At 37.1% G+C, this 20,033-nt stretch overlaps 1 protein-coding gene across 9 annotated transcripts in view; it reads left to right on the top strand.

Annotated features, from left to right (window-relative positions):
- Positions 1 to 20,033, top strand: part of CRPPA (CDP-L-ribitol pyrophosphorylase A) — a 377,884-nt gene that overhangs the window by 183,032 nt on the left and 174,819 nt on the right. For 7 of the 9 annotated variants that reach the window (XR_011566187.1, XM_070787553.1, XM_070787559.1 and 4 more), the window contains exons 7-8: positions 13,940 to 14,014; positions 14,472 to 14,564. Coding sequence is in view for 8 of the 9 variants with exons in the window: in XM_070787553.1 (XP_070643654.1) it covers positions 13,940 to 14,014; positions 14,472 to 14,564 (168 nt within the window). In the remaining variant the exon portion in view is untranslated. Of the gene's footprint in view, positions 1 to 13,939; positions 14,015 to 14,471; positions 14,565 to 16,523; positions 17,401 to 20,033 lie in introns of those variants that run through there. The other 2 variants (XM_070787561.1, XM_070787554.1) reach the window with 2 other exon arrangements.

Genomic DNA, 20,033 nt, shown 5'->3' with positions numbered 1-20,033 from the left:
TCAAAAGACAGTATTTGAAGAGTTTAATGGAATGAGAACTATGGAGACAATTGAGCAACAATGTAGTAGAAATAATTAGTACATTAGACATAGAAGCAAAGGTCAGTTATTATCACAGGGAAACTTGAGATAATAACAGTGTATTCAAAGTAAAAATTAAATGATAAATAATAGAGAATAGATGTGAATAATGATAAAAACATCCAATATATGGACTATATTTATGTAATATGTCAAGTAGACAAATGATATTATTTGGAAAGTTAGAAAAAAGTTTCATTGAAATGCCTAATTGGTTCTGTAAAATGTAAAGGGTATATTTTCAGAAAAAAATAGGAACAGCAAAAAAAAAAAAAAATAGGAACAGCAATTGAAAATGTAAATATGGTCTGATTCTAATTAAGATTTTGAACTTCCTCATAAAGAATTCTTCAGGTAGGTACCTAGGAGCAAAACACAAAAACAAAACTTACAGAAAGGAGGACACTCTGCCAGACCGCTTACACCTTCATAGTACTTACCATTCAAATACATACAATGAATCATCGTCTGTGAACTTTGGAGGGAAGGAAAGTGAAATTCAAGAATATTACCACCAGCCAAGTTGTCATTTAATTAGACAACAGGAAAACATTTCATGTAACTTCTGTGTCTATTTTCTATTAGAACTATTGAAGTTGAAATCTACCCCCCAAAAATGGTGACTAGAGAGTGAGTAAATGACGTACGGACTTTAAAAAGCATCAGGACAATGCTCTGTGTTTGAATATAGTTGTGCAGAGACTACAAATCTTTGAGGAAAAGTATGGACTGAACTTTTATTCCCAGATAAGCTATTCTTCCAGAATAGAAGGAAACACTCAATGAATGTAAAAATGTTGAGGCTTGTATTAAAAAACAAACGAAAAACTACTTGCATTTGAAGTTCATCAAATAGAGAAGTGAATTAATATGAATTTATAAATGGAGAGATTTTGTTTAAAGCTGTTGTCTTGAGCATATATTATGTCAACTTGTGTGAATTATGGCTATAGAATTGGCTATGAATCTAACAAGCCTTGTCAGGGTAGAAGTATGATTGACCAGAACCAGGCTGTGGGCAGAATTACAATATGCTATTTCTTTCTCTATCCTAGAAGGAAATCAGTTAACACTGACTTATACATGCAGTGTGTTGCCATTGAAAGTCCAGTGTCCTCCCCCGGTTCATGACATCTTAACATTTAGGAAAAGCTCCCTGGAGGTGAAGAATAATTTTAAGTTTAGCAGCAATTTCAGGTTTATTATGTTTAAGGGTTTTTGTTTTTGTTTTTTTTTGCTAACACTAAAGAATTGTTAAATGACGTGCATATGATTGTGGTTTTTTTTTTTTCTGTTCCTTCGTCCTTTTGTCCTAGCAGCTTACTGCATGTATTATTAATAGATGACTGTTGAAATGATACTTATCCAATGCTCAGGGTGATTATTTCTAGGTAGTGTTATTTTTGGATTTGTTTTTTTTTTTTTTACCTTTTTAAAAAACTTCCATGTAGTTAATTTTAAGAACATATCCTTTTTTTCTTTTTTGGGGAACAAGACTGCTAAATTTTAAAAACCTATTTGTTGAGTATGTGCTAGTGTTTACAAACATGTTTCTGTCCTCAGAGACCCCATTCCCTGTTCCCAAGGATTTTATCACTTTTAATACTTGAAAAGCTAAATTGGAATATCCCTCATGTTCTTGTCCTAGATCTTATTTTATGTATCTCCAAAGGAAAAAATTTTTTAAGTAAGTCATTTTTTTTTGAGTTCAGAATTCACTCATATTTGCTGAAGTTAAGATACATAGTTGCCTTATATCATTATCTGTCAAGTCAGAAACTAGGCAGGATCTGAGGATTATAATCATTTTGTGTGCTAACACACATGTCAGTGTTGTAAATATTGGCAAAAGACATGAAACTACAGAGTCAGTGAAAAGAGTTTGTTAGGACTATAGCAGTAAGGAGAATAACAGAGCAGCACTGATTTTCTGAATTGCAATTCCTCCAGGGAAATGTCATTAGAGATGGATGTTGTTAGGCAGTGGAGCACGTTAAAAAGAATCTTCTTATTGAGAAGCACTGCTGTTAAACTGGGACTGCTGGCAAACCAGCCCATCCTCTTATAAGAGAGACGTTGTCTTTATTACTCTAGAATGCCAAGCAGATCTTCTCTGTAGAGAGAGATGTCTCTACTTTCTAGAACACAAGCAAATTTGCTCCAATAAGGTTTTGCCTGTTTTTGAAAGTCTGCCTGCTATATGAACATCCTTGAAAAGTCAATTTGGTGTATACTAGCTATTCATGCCTTTAAAAATGTTTGGATACAGGAGAGACCCCTGAAAAATAATCTCCCTGTAATGTCTAGAAGATGAAACTTCTTGAACAAACTAAGTGTTACACAGTGCAAGCTGTTTTCTTCTCTGTTTTACTATGGCAGTATTTTGTTTCTGTCTTTTTTAAAAATTAATGTTCTCTCTGAAATATCTACTCAAAAACTTTAAACAAAAATAAAATTTTTGAAATTTATGAGCCACGTAATTTCTATAGCATAGCCAAGACCTCAAACCTTTACTTCTCTTTCTCAAATACTTCTCTTTCTCAAATACCTTGTCAAAATTAGGTAGAATTAAAGCTGAGATCTACTGAAGAGACAATGCTTTTTGAGTTACAGAGTTTCCGGTTTTATTATGGAACAAGCATATTATTTCCTTCATTCAACTAACTTTGTGTTTCTTTTATTAATCTTTTCCTGGTTCCTTTAGGTGCAAAGTTAGATTGTTTATTTGGGGTTGTTCTTGCTTTTTGAAGTAGGCCTGCATTACTATAAGTATCTCTCCTAAAACCACTTTCATTGTATCCCTTAGACTTTGGAATGTTGTCTTTCTATTTTAATTTGTTTTAGATTAATTTTTGATTTCTTCTTTGATTTTTTTCATTGACCCACTGATTGATTAGTAGCTTTTGGTTTAGGCTTCACATTTTGTGGTTTCCCCCCCACCCCAGTTTTATTCTTGTAATTGATTTATAGTTTTATGCTGTTTGGGTCAGAAAAGAATTAGTTTTTAATTTATTGAGACTTGTTTTGTGATCTAATGTGTAATCTATCCTGGGGAATGTTCCATGTGTACTTACAAAGAATGTGTATTCTTCTGTTTGGGTGGTTGAAGGTCTGTACATACCTATTTAAGTTTATATGGTCTATTGTGTCTTTATGGCTAATATTTCCTTACTGATATTCTCTCTGATCTAAATATTGGTGTAAGTGGAGTGTTAAAGTTTATTATCATATTATTGTTGGTATCTTTCTGTATATGTGTTAATATTTGCTTTATGTACTTAGGTGGCCCTTTGTTGGATGCATAGATATTTACAAGTGTTATATTCTCTTGCTGGATTGATCCCTTTATCTTTATATAATGATCTTCTTTTTCTCTTGTTACATTTTTTGTTTTAAAAAATGTACAGTTTGTTACATAGTTTGTTTGATATGAGTATTGCTACTTTGTGTGTATCTGTATGTGTCTTTAGATATGAAATAAGTCACTTGAAGGTGACCTGTGGATAAGTTTGGTTTTTCTTTAATCCTTTCAGCCGCCCTGTGTCTTGTGATTGTAGCATTTAGTCCATTTAGATTGAAATGAGTGTTGATTAGGTATACAATTACTGTCATTTTGTTGTTTTCTGATTGGGCTGTAGTTCTTTCTCTCTTCTCCTGTTCTTTTCCCTTGTTATTTGATGCCTCTGTTTAGCATTATGTTTGGATTCCTTTCTGTTTATTTTTTGTGTATCTGTTAGAGGTTTTTGGCCTGTGGTTACATGGTGGTTTAGGTGGTTTAGTTGCTAAGTCGTGTTTGACTCTTGTGACTCCATGTACTGTAGCCCACCAGGCTGCCCTGTCCATGGGACTTACTAGGCAAGAACGCTGGAATGGGTTGCCATTTCTTTTTCCAGGGGATCTTCCCGACCCAGGGATTGAACCTGGGTCTTGGCATTGCAGGTTGATTCTTTACTGACTGAGCCACCAGGGAAGCCCATGAGGCTCATGGTGTTTACCATGAAATTCATTTATGACAAACTATGTATGTAGTAGTCTATTTTAAGTTGATGGTGGCTTAAGTCCAAATTCATTCTAGCACAGCATTTTATTCTTACCCGTGTTTTATGTTTTTGATGCCATATTTTATATCTTTTTACTTTGGGTATCACTTAAATATTTTAGAAACAGATGATTTTTACTATTTTAAACTTTACATAATTGTATTAGTTTTGCCAAATATCAAAATGAATCCACCACAGGTATACATGTGTTCCCCATCCTGAACCCTCCTCCCTCCTCCCTCCCCATACCATCCCTCTGGGTCATCCCAGTGCACTAGCCCCAAGCATCCAGTATTGTGCATCGAACCTGGACTGGCATCTTGTTTCATACATGATATTTTACATGTTTCAATGCCATTCTCCCAAATCTTCCCACCCTCTCCCTCTCCCACAAAGTCTATAAGACTGTTCTATACATCAGTGTCTCTTTTGCTGTCTCTTACACAGGGTTATTGTTACCCTCTTTCTAAATTCCATATATATGCGTTAGTATACTGTATTGGTGTTTTTCCTTCTGGCTTACTTCACTCTGTATAATAGGCTCCAGTTTCATCCACCTCATTAGAACTGATTCAAATGTATTCTTTTTAATGGCTGAATAATACTCCATTGAGTATATGTACCATAGCTTTCTTATCCATTCATCTGATGATGGACATCTAGGTTGCTTCCATGTCCTGGCTATTATAAACAGTGCTGCGATGAACATTGGGGTACATGTGTCTCTTTCCCTTCTGGTTTCCTCAGTGTGTATGCCCAGCAGTGGGATTGCTGGATCGTTAGGCAGTTCTATTTCCAGTTTTTTAAGGAATCTCCACACTGTTCTCCATGGTGGCTGTACTAGTTTGCGTTCCCACCAACAGTGTAAGAGGGTTCCCTTTTCTCCACACCCTCTCCAGCATTTATTATTTGTAGACTTTTGGATTGCAGCCATTCTGACTGGTGTGAAATGGTACCTCATAGTGGTCTTGATTTGCATTTCTCTGATAATGAGTGATGTTGAGCATCTTTTCATGTGTTTGTTAGCCATCTGTATGTCTTCTTTGGAGAAATGTCTATTTAGTTCTTTGGCCCGTATTTTGATTGGGTCATTTATTTTTCTGGTGTTTAGCTGTAGGAGTTGCTTGTATATTTTTGAGATTAGTTGTTTGTCAGTTGCTTCATTTGCTATTATTTTCTCCCATTCTGAAGGCTGCCTTTTCACCTTGCTAATAGTTTCCTTTGATGTGCAGAAGATTTTAAGGTTACTTAGGTCCCATTTGTTTATTTTTTCTTTTATTTCCAATATTCTGGGAGGCGGGTCATAGAGGATCCTGCTGTGATGTATGTCAGAGAGTGTTTTGCCTATGTTCTCCTCTAGGGGTTTTATAGTTTCTGGTCTTACGTTTAGATCTTTAATCCATTTTGAGTTTATTTTTGTGTATGGTGTTAGAAAGTGCTCTAGTTTCATTCTTTTACAAGTGGTTGACCAGATTTCCCAGCACCACTTGTTAAAGAGATTGTCTTTAATCCATTGTATATTCTTGCCTCCTTTGTCAAAGATAAGGTGTCCATATGTGTGTGGATTTATCTCTGGGCTTTCTATTTTGTTCCATTGATCTATATTTCTGTCTTTGTGCCAGCACCATACTGTCTTGATAACTGTGGCTTTGTAGTAGAGCCTGAAGTCAGGTAGGTTGATTCCTCCAGTTCCATTCTTCTTTCTGAGAATCGCTTTGGCTATTCTAGGTTTTTTGTATTTCCATACAAATTGTGAAATTATTTGTTCTAGCTCTGTGAAGAATACTGTTGGTAGCTTGATAGGGATTGCATTGAATCTATAAATTGCTTTGGGTAGTATACTCATTTTCACTATATTGATTCTTCCAATCCATGAACATGGTATATTTCTCCATCTATTAGTGTCCTCTTTGATTTCTTTCACCAGTGTTTTATAGTTTTCTATATATAGGTCTTTAGTTTCTTTAGGTAGATATATTCCTAAGTATTTTATTCTTTCCATTGCAATGGTGAATGGAATTGTTTCCTTAATTTCTCTTTCTGTTTTCTCATTATTAGTGTATAGGAATGCAAGGGATTTCTGTGTGTTGATTTTATATCCTGCAACTTTACTATAGTCATTGATTAGTTCTAGTAATTTTCTGGTGGAGTCGTTAGGGTTTTCTATGTAGAGGATCATGTCATCTGCAAATAGTGAGAGTTTTACTTCTTCTTTTCCAATTTGGATTCCTTTTATTTCTTTTTCTGCTCTGATTGCTGTGGCCAGAACTTCCAAAACTATGTTGAATAGTAATGGTGAAAGTGGGCACCCTTGTCTTGTTCCTGACTTTAGAGGAAATGCTTTCAATTTTTGACCATTGAGGATAATGTTTGCTGTGGGTTTGTCATATATAGCTTTTATTATGTTGAGGTATGTTCCTTCTATTTCTGCTTTCTGGAGAGTTTTTATCATAAATGGATGTTGAATTTTGTCAAAGGCTTTCTCTGCATCTGTTGAGATAATCATATGGCTTTTATTTTTCAATTTGTTAATGTGGTGTATTACATTGACTGATTTGCAGATATTGAAGAATCCTTGCATCCCTGGGATAAAGCCCACTTGGTCATGGTGTATGATCTTTTTAATGTGTTGTTGGATTCTGATTGCTAGAATTTTGTTAAGGATTTTTGCATCTATGTTCATCAGTGATATTGGCCTGTAGTTTTCTTTTTTTGTGGCCTCTCTGTCAGGTTTTGGTATTAGGGTGATGGTGGCCTCATAGAATGAGTTTGGAAGTTTACCTTCCTCTGCAATGTTCTGGAAGAGTTTGAGCAGGATAGGTGTTAGCTCTTCTCTAAATTTTTGGTAGAATTCAGCTGTGAAGCCGTCTGGACCTGGGCTTTTGTTTGCTAGAAGATTTCTGATTACAGTTTCAATTTCCGTGCTTGTGATGGGTCTGTTAACATTTTCTATTTCTTCCTGGTCGAGTTTTGGAAAGTTGTACTTTTCTAAGAATTTGTCCATTTCTTCCACGTTGTCCATTTTATTGGCATATAATTGTTGATAGTAGTCTCTTATGATCCTTTGTATTTCTGTGTTGTCTGTTGTGATCTCTCCATTTTCATTTCTAATTTTATTGATTTGATTTTTCTGCCATTGTTTCTTGATGAGTCTGGCTAATGGTTTGTCAATTTTATTTATCCTTTCAAAGAACCAGCTTTTGGCTTTGTTGATTTTTGCTATGGTCTCTTTTGTTTCTTTTGCATTTATTTCTGCTCTAATTTTTAAGATTTCTTTCCTTCTACTAACCCTGGGGTTCTTCATTTCTTCCTTTTCTAGTTGCTTTAGGTGTAGAGTTAGGTTATTTAGTTGACTTTTTTCTTGTTTCTTGAGGTGTGCCTGTATTGCTATGAACTTTCCCCTTAGGACTGCTTTTACCGTGTCCCACAGGTTTTGGGTTGTTGTGTTTTCATTTTCATTCGTTTCTATGCAAATTTTGATTTCTTTTTTGATTTCTTCTGTGATTTTTTGGTTATTCAGCAGCGTGTTGTTCAGCCTCCATATGTTGGAATTTTTAATAGTTTTTCTCCTGTAATTGAGATCTAATCTTACTGCATTGTGGTCAGAAAAGATGCTTGGAATGATTTCTATTTTTTTGAATTTACCAAGGCTAGCTTTATGGCCCAGGATGTGATCTATCCTGGAGAAGGTTCCATGTGCACTTGAGAAAAAGGTGAAATTCATTGTTTTGGGATGAAATGTCCTATGGATATCAATTAGGTCTAACTGGTCTATTGTATCGTTTAACGTTTGTGTTTCCTTGTTAATTTTCTGTTTAGTTGATCTATCCATAGGTGTGAGTGGGGTATTAAAGTCTCCCACTATTATTGTGTTATTGTTAATTTCTCCTTTCATACTTGTTAGCATTTCTCTTACATATTTTGGTGCTCCCGTGTTGGGTGCATATATATTTATAATTGTTATATCTTCTTCTTGGATTGATCCTTTGATCATTATGTAGTGACCTTCTTTGTCTCTTTTCACAGCCTTTGTTTTAAAGTCTATTTTATCTGATATGAGTATTGCTACTCTTGCTTTCTTTTGGTCCCTATTTGCATGGAAAATCTTTTTCCAGCCCTTCACTTTCAGTCTGTATGTGTCCCCTGTTTTGAGGTGGGTCTCTTGTAGACAACATATGTAGGGGTCTTGTTTTTGTATCCATTCAGCCAGTCTTTGTCTTTTGGTTGGGGCATTCAACCCATTTACATTTAAGGTAATTACTGATAAGTACGATCCCGTTGACATTTACTTTATTGTTTTGGGTTTGAATTTATACAACGTTTTTGTGTTTTCTGTCTAGAGAAAATCCTTTAGTATTTGTTGGAGAGCTGGTTTGGTGGTGCAGAATTCTCTCAGCTTTTGCTTGTCTGAAAAGCTTTTGATTTCTCCTTCATACTTGAATGAAATCCTTGCTGGGTAAAATAATCTGGCCTGTAGGTTATTTTCTTTTATTATTTTAAGTATATCTTGCCATTCCCTCCTGGCTTGAAGAGTTTCTATTGAAAGATCAGCTGTTATCCTTATGGGAATCCCCTTGTGTGTTATTTGTTGTTTTTCCCTTGCTGCTTTTAATATTTGTTCTTTGTGTTTGATCTTTGTTAATTTGATTAATATGTGTCTTGGGGTGTTTCGCCTTGGGTTTATCCTGTTTGGGACTCTCTGGGTTTCTTGGACTTGGGTGATTATTTCCCTCCCCATTTTAGGGAAGTTTTCAACTATTATCTACTGAAGTATTTTCTCATGGTCTTTCTTTTTGTCTTCTTCTTCTGGAACCCCTATGATTCGAATGTTGTAGCGTTTAATATTGTCCTGGAGGTCTCTGAGATTGTCCTCATTTCTTTTAATTCGTTTTTCTTTTATCCTCTCTGATTCATTTATTTCTACCATTATATCTTCTAATTCACTAATCCTATCTTCTGCCTCTGTTATTCTACTATTTGTTGCCTCCAGAGTGTTTTTAATTTCATTTATTGCATTATTCATTATATATTGACTCTTTTTCATTTCTTCTAGGTCCTTGTTAAACCTTTCTTGCATCTTCTCAATCCTTGTCTCCAGGCTATTTATCTGTGATTCCATTTTAATTTCAAGATTTTGGATCAATTTCACTATCATTATTTGGAATTCTTTATCAGGTAGATTCCCTATCTCTTCCTCTTTTGTTTGGTTTGGTGGGCATTTATCCTGTTCCTTTATCTGCTGGGTATTCCTCTGTCTGTTCATCTTGTTTAAATTGCTGAATTTGGGATGTCCTTTCTGTATTCTGGCAGTTTGTGGAGTTCTCTTTATTGTGACTTTTCCTCGCTGTGTGTGGGTTTGTACCGGTGGCTTGTCAAGGTTTCCTGGTTAGGGAAGCTTGTGTCGGTGTTCTGGTGGGTGGAGATGTATTTCTTCTCTCTGGAGTGCAATGAAATGTCCAGTAATGAGTTATGAGATGTCTATGGTTTTGGGGTGACTTTGGGCAGCTTGTATCTTGAAGCTCAGGGCTGTGTTCCTTTGTTGCTGGAGAGTTTGCTTGGTATGTCTTGCCCTGGAACTTGTTGGCCCTTGTGTGGTGCTTGGTTTCAGTGTCGGTATGGAGGCATTTGATGAGCTCCTGTCAATTAATGTTCCTTGGAGTCAGGAGTTCCCTGGAGTCAGGGTTTGGACTTAAGCCTCCTGCTTCCAGTTATCGGTCTTATTTTTACAGTAGTTTCAAAACTTGTCCTTCTATACAGCACCATTGACAAAACATCTACGTTAAAGATGAAAAGGTTCTCTACTGTGAGGGTCACTCAGAGAGGTTCACAGCATTACATGGAGAAGAGAAGAGGGAGGAGGGAGTTAGAGGTGACCCAAATGAGATGAGGTGGAATCAATAGTGGAGAGAGTGGGGTAGCCAGTAGTCACTTCGTTATGTGCACTCCACAACTGGACCACGCAGAGATGTTCACGGAGTTATACAGAGAAGAGAAGAAGGAGGCAGAGGTGGCCAGAAGGATAAAAGGGGGGAATGAAAAGGAGGGAGACAGATCCAGCCAGTAATCAGTTCCCTAAGTGTTCTCCACCGTCTGGAACACACAGAAACTCACAGAGTTGGGTAGAGTAGAGAGGGGTTAGGGAGGAGACACAGGCGACCTGGTGGAGCAAAAGGAGAGTCCAAAGGGAGAGAGAGCAGTCAAGCCAGTAATCTTGCTCTCTAGTGAAAAATGGGTCCTGACGATTGGGTTCTTAAAGGTACAAAATTGGTAACAAATACATAAAAGCAATAATTAAAAATCTAGTGTAGAGTTTGGAATTTCAAAAATACGATGTTAAAGAAAAGAAGAAGGAAAAGAGAGAAAAAACGAACAAAGAAAAACAAACAAGGTTGCGAAAATTATAAAGAAAATACAGGTACAAAATTGATAACTAATACCAAAAAGCAAAAATTAAAAATCTAGAGTAGAGTTTGGAATTTCAAAAATACAATGTTAAAAAAAAGGAAGAAGAGACATAAAGAGAGAAAACAAACAAACAAAACCAAACAATGTCACAAAAATTATAAAGAAAATACAGGTACAAAATTAATATCAAATACCAAAAAGCATAAATTAAAAATCTAGAGTAGAGTTTGGAATTTCAGATATACAATGTTATTATATAAAAGAAGAAGAGAAAGAAACAGAAAAAAAAAAGTCACAGAAATTATAAAAAAAAACCTATATGTACAAAATTGATAACATATACCAAAAAGCTAAAATTAAAAAACTAGAGTAGAGTTTGGAATTTCAAAAATACGATGTTAAGGAAAAGAAGAAAAGAAGAAAAAAAAAAACAACAAGGTCAAAAAATTATAAAATATATATATGAAGTTTGCTGAAGAAGAAAAAAATAGGGTCTTTTTTTTTTTGCAAAGTAATAGGTTATAAAAGTGAAAATTAAAGGAACAATAGAGGACTTAAAAAATTTTTTTTAATTTAAAAAAAAAAGAAAGAATGATCGTAAAAATAGTAAAAATATATCTAGGACTTTCTCTGGTTTTGTTGTGAGTATTGTGGGTTCAGTTCATTTTTGGCTAGTTCCTTGGTCCAACTTATATTTCTCAAGATCTATAGGCCCCTTCCTATGTAGTCCGTAGTAACCACGGGGTTTTAATCTATTGCCTGTAGCTTCCAAGGCATTTCCCTCTGTTGTAACTTCTGTTTGCTGGTCTCTTCAGTGTCTGGTTACCGCCCTGACACAAAGGGGACGGTGGGGGAAACTTTTTTTTTTAGGCTCACTTGTTCAGTCACGCTGTGGGGAGGGAGAGAGGGATGCTGCAAACAAATAACACTGGCGTGCGCTCGCAGTGCCTCAGCCACACTGGGTCTGCCCCCACTCACGGCGTGTGTAGCCTCCCTGCCCACACTGCTCGGGCTCTAGGTTGTTCCGCCGGGAACAATCCGAGGCCGGCCCTGGGCTGCATGCACCTCCCAGGTCCAAGCCACTCAGGTTCAGGCACTCGGGTAGTCCTCAGAGGCGCAGACTCAGTTGGGCCTGCGTTTTGTGCTCTTCCCAGGTCCGAGCAGCTCAGGTGATGAGGTGTTTGGCGAGTGCGATTGTTGCGACTTATCGCCTCCCCGCCACTCGGTTATCTGGGTGTAAAACCGGCGCACCTTCTCAGGCAGATGTTGACAGTCCAGACCCCCAAGAAGTTTTAGTTAGCAAAGAAGCCTGCTTACAGTTTTATAGATAATGTCTCTCTGGGGCTGCGATTGCCCCCTTCCGGCTCTGGCTGCCTGTCACCGGAGGGGGAAGGTCTGCAGCCGGCTATCTCTGTTCAGTCCTTTGTTCCGTGCGCAGGCCTGGCGGTGTCTTAGATTGGGGCTGGCTTTTCGCGTGGTAGATATCCCACAGTCTGGTTTGCTAGCCCAAATTATTTCGCTCAGATAGTGTTCAGGGTATTCAGGCCAGATTCTTACTCTGAGCGATGTAGCCCACGCCGTGCCTCCCTGCCCAGCCCCCGCTTGCTAATGGCTGTGCAGGCGTCTGCGCTGCTTCTCCGTTGGGGGAGTTACCGTAGGGTTCGCAGTCTGCGGGTTTTAATTGTTTATTTATTTTTTCTCCCTGTTATGTTGCCCTCTGTGCTTCCAAAGCTCGGCACAGATTCGGCAGTGAGAAGGTTTCCTGGTGTTTTGAAACTTCTCTCTTTTTAAGACTCCCTTCCCGGGACGGAGGTCCGTCCCTCCCTCTTTTGTCTCTTTTTTTGTCTTTTATATTTTTTCCTACCTCCTTTCGAAGAGTTGGATTGCTTTTCTGGGTGCCTGATGTCCTCTGCCAGCATTCAGAAGTTGTTTTGTGGAATTTACTCGACGTTTAAATGCTCTTTTGATGAATTTGTGGGGGAGAAAGCATTCTCCCCGTCCTACTCCTCCGCCATCTTGGCTCCTCCCCACTACTTTTGTTTTTTAATCTTCATACTACGTATATAGGTGGTTGATCTACTACCTTTACTATATATTTGCCTCGTAGTGGATTTTTCCTTCACAAATTTCTGATTTCTAGCTATGGCATTTTACGTTTAAAGAATTCCCTCTAACATTTCTTGTAAGGCCAGTTTTATGGTGACAGACTGTTTTAGCTTTTGCTTGTGGAAAACTCGAGTATCTCTCTTTCATTTTTGAATCATAATCTTGCCAGGTAGAGTATTCTTCGTTGTAAGTTTTCTTGTTTCTGTACTTTGAATATATCATGCTAGTTGCTTCTGGGGCTATAAATTTCAGCTGAAAAAAATAGTTGATAGTCTTATGGAGCTTTTCTTGTATATAACTAATTGATTTTTCTCTTGCTGATTTTAAGATTGTCTCTTTATCTTTGAATTTTGACATTTTAATTATAATGTGTCCCTACTGGTATACATCTCTTTGGATTCATTTTGTTTTGTAGTTTCTATACTTCCTGAACATGGATGTCTATTTTCTTCCCCAGATTTAGGAAGTTTTCATATGTTGTTTTTTCAAGCCAGATATGATAGCAGCTCTTCTTCCTGGTGCAGACCCCTCTGCCCCAGGCTGGGGAATCCAGTGTGGGGCTCAGACTCCAAGCTCCTCAGGTGGGACCTTCACGTTTGCAGTATTCCTCCTGCATATGGAGTGAGGCACCAGGAGTGGGGGTTCTGACCAGACTGACCCTCTGCCTGTCCCCACCTGTCTTGATGCAGCCTTTTCTTTATATCCTTGGTTGTAGAAAGTCTGTTCTGCTAATGTTCAACTCATTCTCAAAGATAATTATTCTATATATATCTGTAGTTTTGGTGTTTTCATGGGAGGGGTGAGCTCAGGGTCTTCCTATTCTGACCCTCAGAATAAGCCCTCTTATGATATAATTTCTTGTTGCTTTCCCTGTTTCTAGTCATTCCATATTTAGTGAAATCTCTTCTTTGTAACTGTAGTATTTAACATGCTTCCAGAATCTTTTAACAAATCTCATCTAACCAACTTTTAAATTTTATTCAGTTATTTTCTGCAGTATATTTTTATATAAAAAAAGCCAGACAATTTACCTAGTCCTGAATATATCTTGAGCTTTTTCTACCTCTTTTTATCTAAAACAATTTCCTATATCCTTATTTGCTACAATAATATTAACTATTTATGGACTATTTCAAATGCTTTTCTTTTTTAGCCTCAGAAACTTAAGTCAGAGTTATTTTGCTTTTATATATGGTCCTTGGCTTTATGTACCTCTAGAAATTTTGTGTTCATATAGTTATCTATCTTCATGTTTGGTTTTCTGTGTAGTTTGTAAACTCTGTTCTCCTGTATGTTCTTTGTCCTAGCATGTAAAAGTCACATCTGGCCAAGATCTTCAGCAAATCATCTTAGAGCAATGCTACAATTTTGTTTGTGTGAATGTAAGTAGTAAATACAAGTGATTGAATGTACTTGAGAATCTGTGTGAATGTAATGTGGAAGAGTACTTAGTTTTCTTGATTCTTAAATATTTAAGATTTTGATAGGTGAGTTGTATTACTCAATATTTATTTCAATATGCTATTTTTGTCTTTTGAAATAAGGAAATAATGTTTTCTTACAACCTAGTTCCCATAATGAGAAGAGAGTGATATTTCTTTAGACAGTATTTTCAAGTTTCTGATAAAAATTAGATAAAAAGACAGGTTTGAATTAATGAATTCTTTAAATTTTAATAGCTATAATCTTATGGGTATCAGCATTGTTTGAAAATTTAAAATTAAGCTTGATAGATATTTTGAATGTTTAAATATTTAAAAGCTCTGCATTTTTCTCCTTGAATTAACTCTTAAATCACTTAACTTCTTTTCACTTTCTTTTATTTTTCTGGTCTTTCAGGTTATGACCTCTGATTTTGAAGAAACCCAGAGGTTACTGAATATGGTGGAAGAGAGTAATCTTTCCATTTTATATCCTGTTGTGGTTATTTCAGTAAGTTAATTAATTCACTTTTCAACTTATGCTTTTTTCTTTGAAATTGAACTTTTCTTTTTAACAAAATTTCACCCAACTTAAATCGAACTAAACCTAAATGAAGAAATTCTTCTTGGTAGATTCTTGAATGTACTTTCTCGCTCTGACTTCTCTAACTGCAGGTACTTAGTATTTCAATTATTTGGTTGAACTGACAGGTTTGAAAAACAATTTAATTCAACCTAGCAAAAATTTCATGTCTTTTCCTTCATTTGAATTGCAGAGTTTATTGCTGAGTTGACCAGTTGTTTGGATAATGTGAAAGAACTTTATTGTAGTGTATCATCAGAGTGCCATTAGAGAATAAATCCCAAAGATAAAAAAAAATGGGGAAAGATCATATCCAATAAAATACTCTTACTTTTTTTCATCTTCTCTGTCCCATGGACAGCAAAAGTAGAATGAACAACAAATGAGAGAGAAGTCCTATAAAAATCACCCAGGAAAGTTTGAGAGATTTTTTTCTATGAAAGACTAAAGCTCTATGTTTAGTACAGAATTTACTTTTATTGGCTTTTAAAACTGTGAGGCAGAGAAGAATTTCAGAGAGCAAAACCGAGAAGTAATAAAATCAGAGCCCAGGCCTGAGGAACCAGCTGATAAGAATCTGCAGTCAGCAGCATTGCTGAGGGAAGGGATTCCAAACATGAAGTTCTCGAAACAATTGCTTAGCAGTTGCTGAATTCTAATGCTCAGGCCTGTCCCATAGTGTGGAAATTTACCTTTTGTTAGGTGAGATTATTAATACAGAATAAAGAAAATTTGCACTAAAAATAAGTAGCTGTCAACAAAGCCGTGCATGTAGAATTGAATTAGCAGTTGGGGGAAGTTTGATTATTTCATGGGCCTGTTGTATTTGACTTCATGCCCTAAAGGTGAGTTCCACAATTGCTGCTGACTGTGGAAATCCAAATTCCTCATGTGACTGATTTTAACAGAAATATGGATGTTTTCATTGAGATTTTTAGGAACATCAGGAAGTGTTCCCAGTGCTGGAGGTATCTAACGCTCTATAGGATGGAGATAAAGTCAAAGTTCTGTTTGACTCTGTTCGTCTCTCCATGTTCACTTGCTTAGAAATTTCATTCATATCAACTCTTTGGCCAGCTCTTTTGTGATCCCATGGATTGTAGCCCACCATGCTCCTTTGTCCATGGAATTTTATAGATAAAACTACTGGAGTGGATTGGCATTTCCTCCTCCAGGGGATCTTCCTGACCCAAGGATCAAAACTGCATCTTCTGTGTCTTCTGCCTTGGAAGGCAGATTCTTTACTTCTGAGCCACTGGGAAGCCTCATTTGTATCATGTACCCAGATACTCTTCTAAAGAGGCAGAATGGTACTGTAGAGAGAGGAAAGACTTGAATTCAGAATACCTCGTTTCTTTGGTCAAGTGACTTCACTTTTTTGAGACTTGCTTTCCTCCTTTTAGAAATGAGGCTACTATAGCCCTACTTTATTGTCAGGGTTAAAATGATTAAATATAGTTCATGTTACAGTCTTGGGCCTTTGGCAGCCATGCAGTGTTAGTTTCATTTAATAGCCTAGCTCCTGCTCTTTCCAGTTTGGATGAGATGAATCAAAGCTCACTGCTGCTGCTCTAATCTGATTCCTGAGCTTCAGTTCTACATTGTTCAGCATTTTATTAGGTACTTCCATTTGAGTACTTGACTGTCCTCTCACAGCTAGCGTATCAGATCTATCACAAAACACATTCCCCATCAATTGACTTCTCTTAGCAGCAGTACAATTGTGCCAGTTGCCCAGGTGGGAATCTGTGTCATCACTGAATTTTCCTCTCCTCCTTTCCTCTGCCTCTCTTAATCAAATACACACACATTTCTCTCTTTCTCTCTCTCTCTCAAAGTTTTTAAATTGTTAATTCTTATAGTTTATTGCTTCTCTTTTTTTCATAGCTATTTGTAAGGCCTCCTCAGACAACCATTTTGCCTTTTTGCATTTCTTTTTCTTGGGAATGGTCTTGATCCCTGCCTCCTGTACAGTGTCACGATGGGCATCTGGCCCCATCACTTCATGGCAACTAGATGGGGAAGCAATGAAAAGAGTGACAGACTTTATTTTTTGGGGCTCCAAAATCACTGCAGATGGTGACTGCAGCCAGGAAATTAAAAGACGATTACTCCTTGGAAGAAAAGTTATAACCAACATAGATAGCATATTAAAAAGAAGAGACATTACTTTGTCAACAAAGGTCTGTCTAGACAAAGGTATGGTTTTTCCAGGAGTCATGTATGGATGTGAAAGTTGGACTATAAAGAAAGCTGAGCGCAGAAGAATTGATGCTTTTGAACTGTGGTGTCAGAGAAGACTCTTGAGAGTCCCTTGGACTTCAAGGAGATCCAACCAGTCCATCCTAAAGGAGATCAGTCCTGGGTGTTCATTGGAAGGACTGATGCTGAAGCTGAAACTCCAATACTTTGGCCACCTGATGCAAAGAACTGACATTTGAAAAGACCCTGATGCTGGGAAAGATTGAAGGCAGAAGGGGACAACAGAGGATGAGATGGTTGGCATCACCAACTCAAAGAACATGAGTTTGAGTGAACTCCAGGAGTTGGTAATGGACAGGAAGGCCTGGCATGCTGCGGTCCATGGTGTTGCAAAGAGTCGGACATGACTAAGCCACTCAACTGAACTGGTAGTTTATTGCAACAATTGTATCTCAATCTAAGTCCTATGTATTACTTCCATACGTATTTGAATTCAGTTTTCTGTTGATCTCTGTAAAGTTCCATTTCATCCTAGTAAATGCTAGATATTTTTGGCTACCTAGCATTCTTTATCAAGCTAAGGGAAAAGATGGACAGTCTTCTACTTAGGAAGGAAACATCTACGAGAACTAGCTTTATTTTTATTTATTTTTTTATTTAAGTTGCATTTTCTGGTGTTTTCTTTATTCAGGTTTTCACACTGGTTTCTTAGACATAAACTCTGTTCCAGGATCAAATGTGGAGAGAGTATGTGAAATGCTGTAAGTTCAGTCACAGTTGCTGGGTTTTGCATTTAATTCTTAGACGAGGCAAAAAGTTCCAACATGGTTAAAGGAATTCATGCATTGTACACCATGAAGTATGAGACCTACCTTAAAATTTTTTTTCTGAACTATTCTATATAAATGTTATTTACAAATCAAACACAGAAATCAGTGCTCTGTCCAGGCAATGTTTTTTTTTTTTTTTTTCAGTTTTCTGTTGTTTTTTTTTTTTTAATTTTATTTTATTTTTAAACTTTACAATATTGTATTAGTTTTGCCAAATATCGAAATGAATCCACCACAGGTATACACTTGTTCCCCATCCTGAACCCTCCTCCCTCCTCCCTCCCCATACCATCCCTCTGGGTTGTCCCAGTGCACCAGCCCCAAGCATCCAGCATCGTGCATCGAATCTGGACTAGCAACTCGTTTCATACATGATATTATACATGTTTCAATGCCATTTTCCCAAATCTTCCCACCCTGAAAGCTATGGTACATATACACAATGGAGTATTACTCAGCCATTAAAAAGAATACATTTGAATCAGTTCTAATGAGGTGGATGAAACTGGAGCCTATTATACAGAGTGAAGTAAGCCAGAAAGAAAAATACCAATACAGTATACTAACGCATATATATGGAATTTAGAATGATGGTAACAATAACCCTGTGTACGAGACAGCAAAAGAGAACTAGCTTTAGGATAGTATTTTTATAAGTCAGTTTACCATAAAAATTGTAAATTGTTCACTTTCACTCTATAACTCTATAATATTTGCTTACCCACTATTTTCCCATTGTATAGGTAGAGTCAGCATGGTGATATTAGGGTTATTATTAAACTTCATAGGAAAATGTCATAAGAACACATCTAGAATCTGAATCCTTGGGCTGGAGCAAACCACTGGAAAGGTAAAGAATGCTGCCTTCTTTGAGAGCCAAGTAAATTGTCACCAGATTTTTGAATTGTCCTGTGAATGATTGTTAAAGGCTTCATCTGTTTTCCTTCTGATGCTCCTTTGCCTCCAAATTGTCAAAAGGCCACTTCAGTTTCCCTGTGACTTAAAATTTGGCAGAGCCATTCTAATATTCCCCAAATAAATATCAATAGCTGTGCAGAAAATATTATAGTTGTAAAATAAAAGAGTATAGATATCTGGGGACATAATTTTCACATTAAAGAGAAAAATACATACACACAGGTAGATACAGTGTGTGGGTATGTAAGTATAAATATATATGCAGACATATATACATATATATGTAATTGAAAATATATTATGTGAACCTTTTCTTTTTTTCAATTACACATATATGTATTGTTGTTGTTCAGTCTCTCCGTCACGTCCAACTCTTTGTGACCCCATGGACTGCAGTATGCCAGGCTTCCCTGTCCTTTACCATGTCCCAGAGTTTGCTCAAACTCATGTCCATTTAATCATGATGAGTGATGCCATCCAACCATTTCAGCCTGTGTTGTCCCCTTCTCCTCCTGCCTTCAGTCTTTCCCACCATCAGGATCTTTTCCAATTCGTCAGCTCTTTGCATCAGGTGGCTGAAGTATTGGAGCTTCAACTTCAGCATCTGTCCTTCCAATGAATATTCAGGACTGATTTCCTTTATGATTGACTGGTTTGATCTCCTTGCAGTCCAGGGGACTCTCAAGACTCTTCTCCAACACCAGAGTTCATAAGCATTAATATATGTATGCTGCTGCTGCTGTTGCTGCGTTGCTTCAGTCATGTCCAAATCTTCGCCACCCCATGGACTGCAGCCTACCAGGCTCCTCTGTCCATGTGATTTTCCAGGCAAGAGTATTGGAGTGGGTTGCCATTGCCTTCTCTGCAATATACGTATATATGTCTGCAAAAGATATTATATGAACCACCTTTTGGCTTCTGTGGTGGCTCAATGGGTACAGAATCCACCTGCAATGCAGGAGACACAGGAGATGTGGGTTTGATCCCTGGGTAAGGAAGATTCCTTGAAGGAGGAAATGACAACCCCACTCCAGTATTTTTGCATGGGAAATCCCATGTGTAGAGTAGCCTGGCAGCCTACAGTCCACGGGTCACAAGAGTTGGACATGACTTTGCAATCCACCGTTATGTGAACCAGGCAGCTCCGAGGCTATGGTGTGTCTACTTTGCTTCTATCTGAATTACTTCTCTAGAAGATTAAACCATGACAAAGAGTACCTTACCATGGGTTGTTGTTTTTTTTTTTTTTCTATAAGGCTTTTGTTAAGCACTCTTAAGTTCTAAGAGTAGTCCATTCCTTTGCTTCCCTCAACTGATAGATTTTATTCATTAGAAAATAAATGCAAAATGACAATTAGAGTCATAGAAAAGTATCTCCAATTTTATTCTGGGACAGTGTGATTCAATGGTTATTGAATCCATGTGTAGAAAATGGCAACCCACTCTA

Source organism: Bos indicus, chromosome 4, assembly GCF_029378745.1.
Source record: "Bos indicus isolate NIAB-ARS_2022 breed Sahiwal x Tharparkar chromosome 4, NIAB-ARS_B.indTharparkar_mat_pri_1.0, whole genome shotgun sequence".
NCBI lineage: Eukaryota > Metazoa > Chordata > Mammalia > Artiodactyla > Bovidae > Bos > Bos indicus.
The sequence above is the reverse complement of the archived record's forward strand: the minus strand, read 5'-3'. Positions and strand labels throughout refer to the sequence as shown.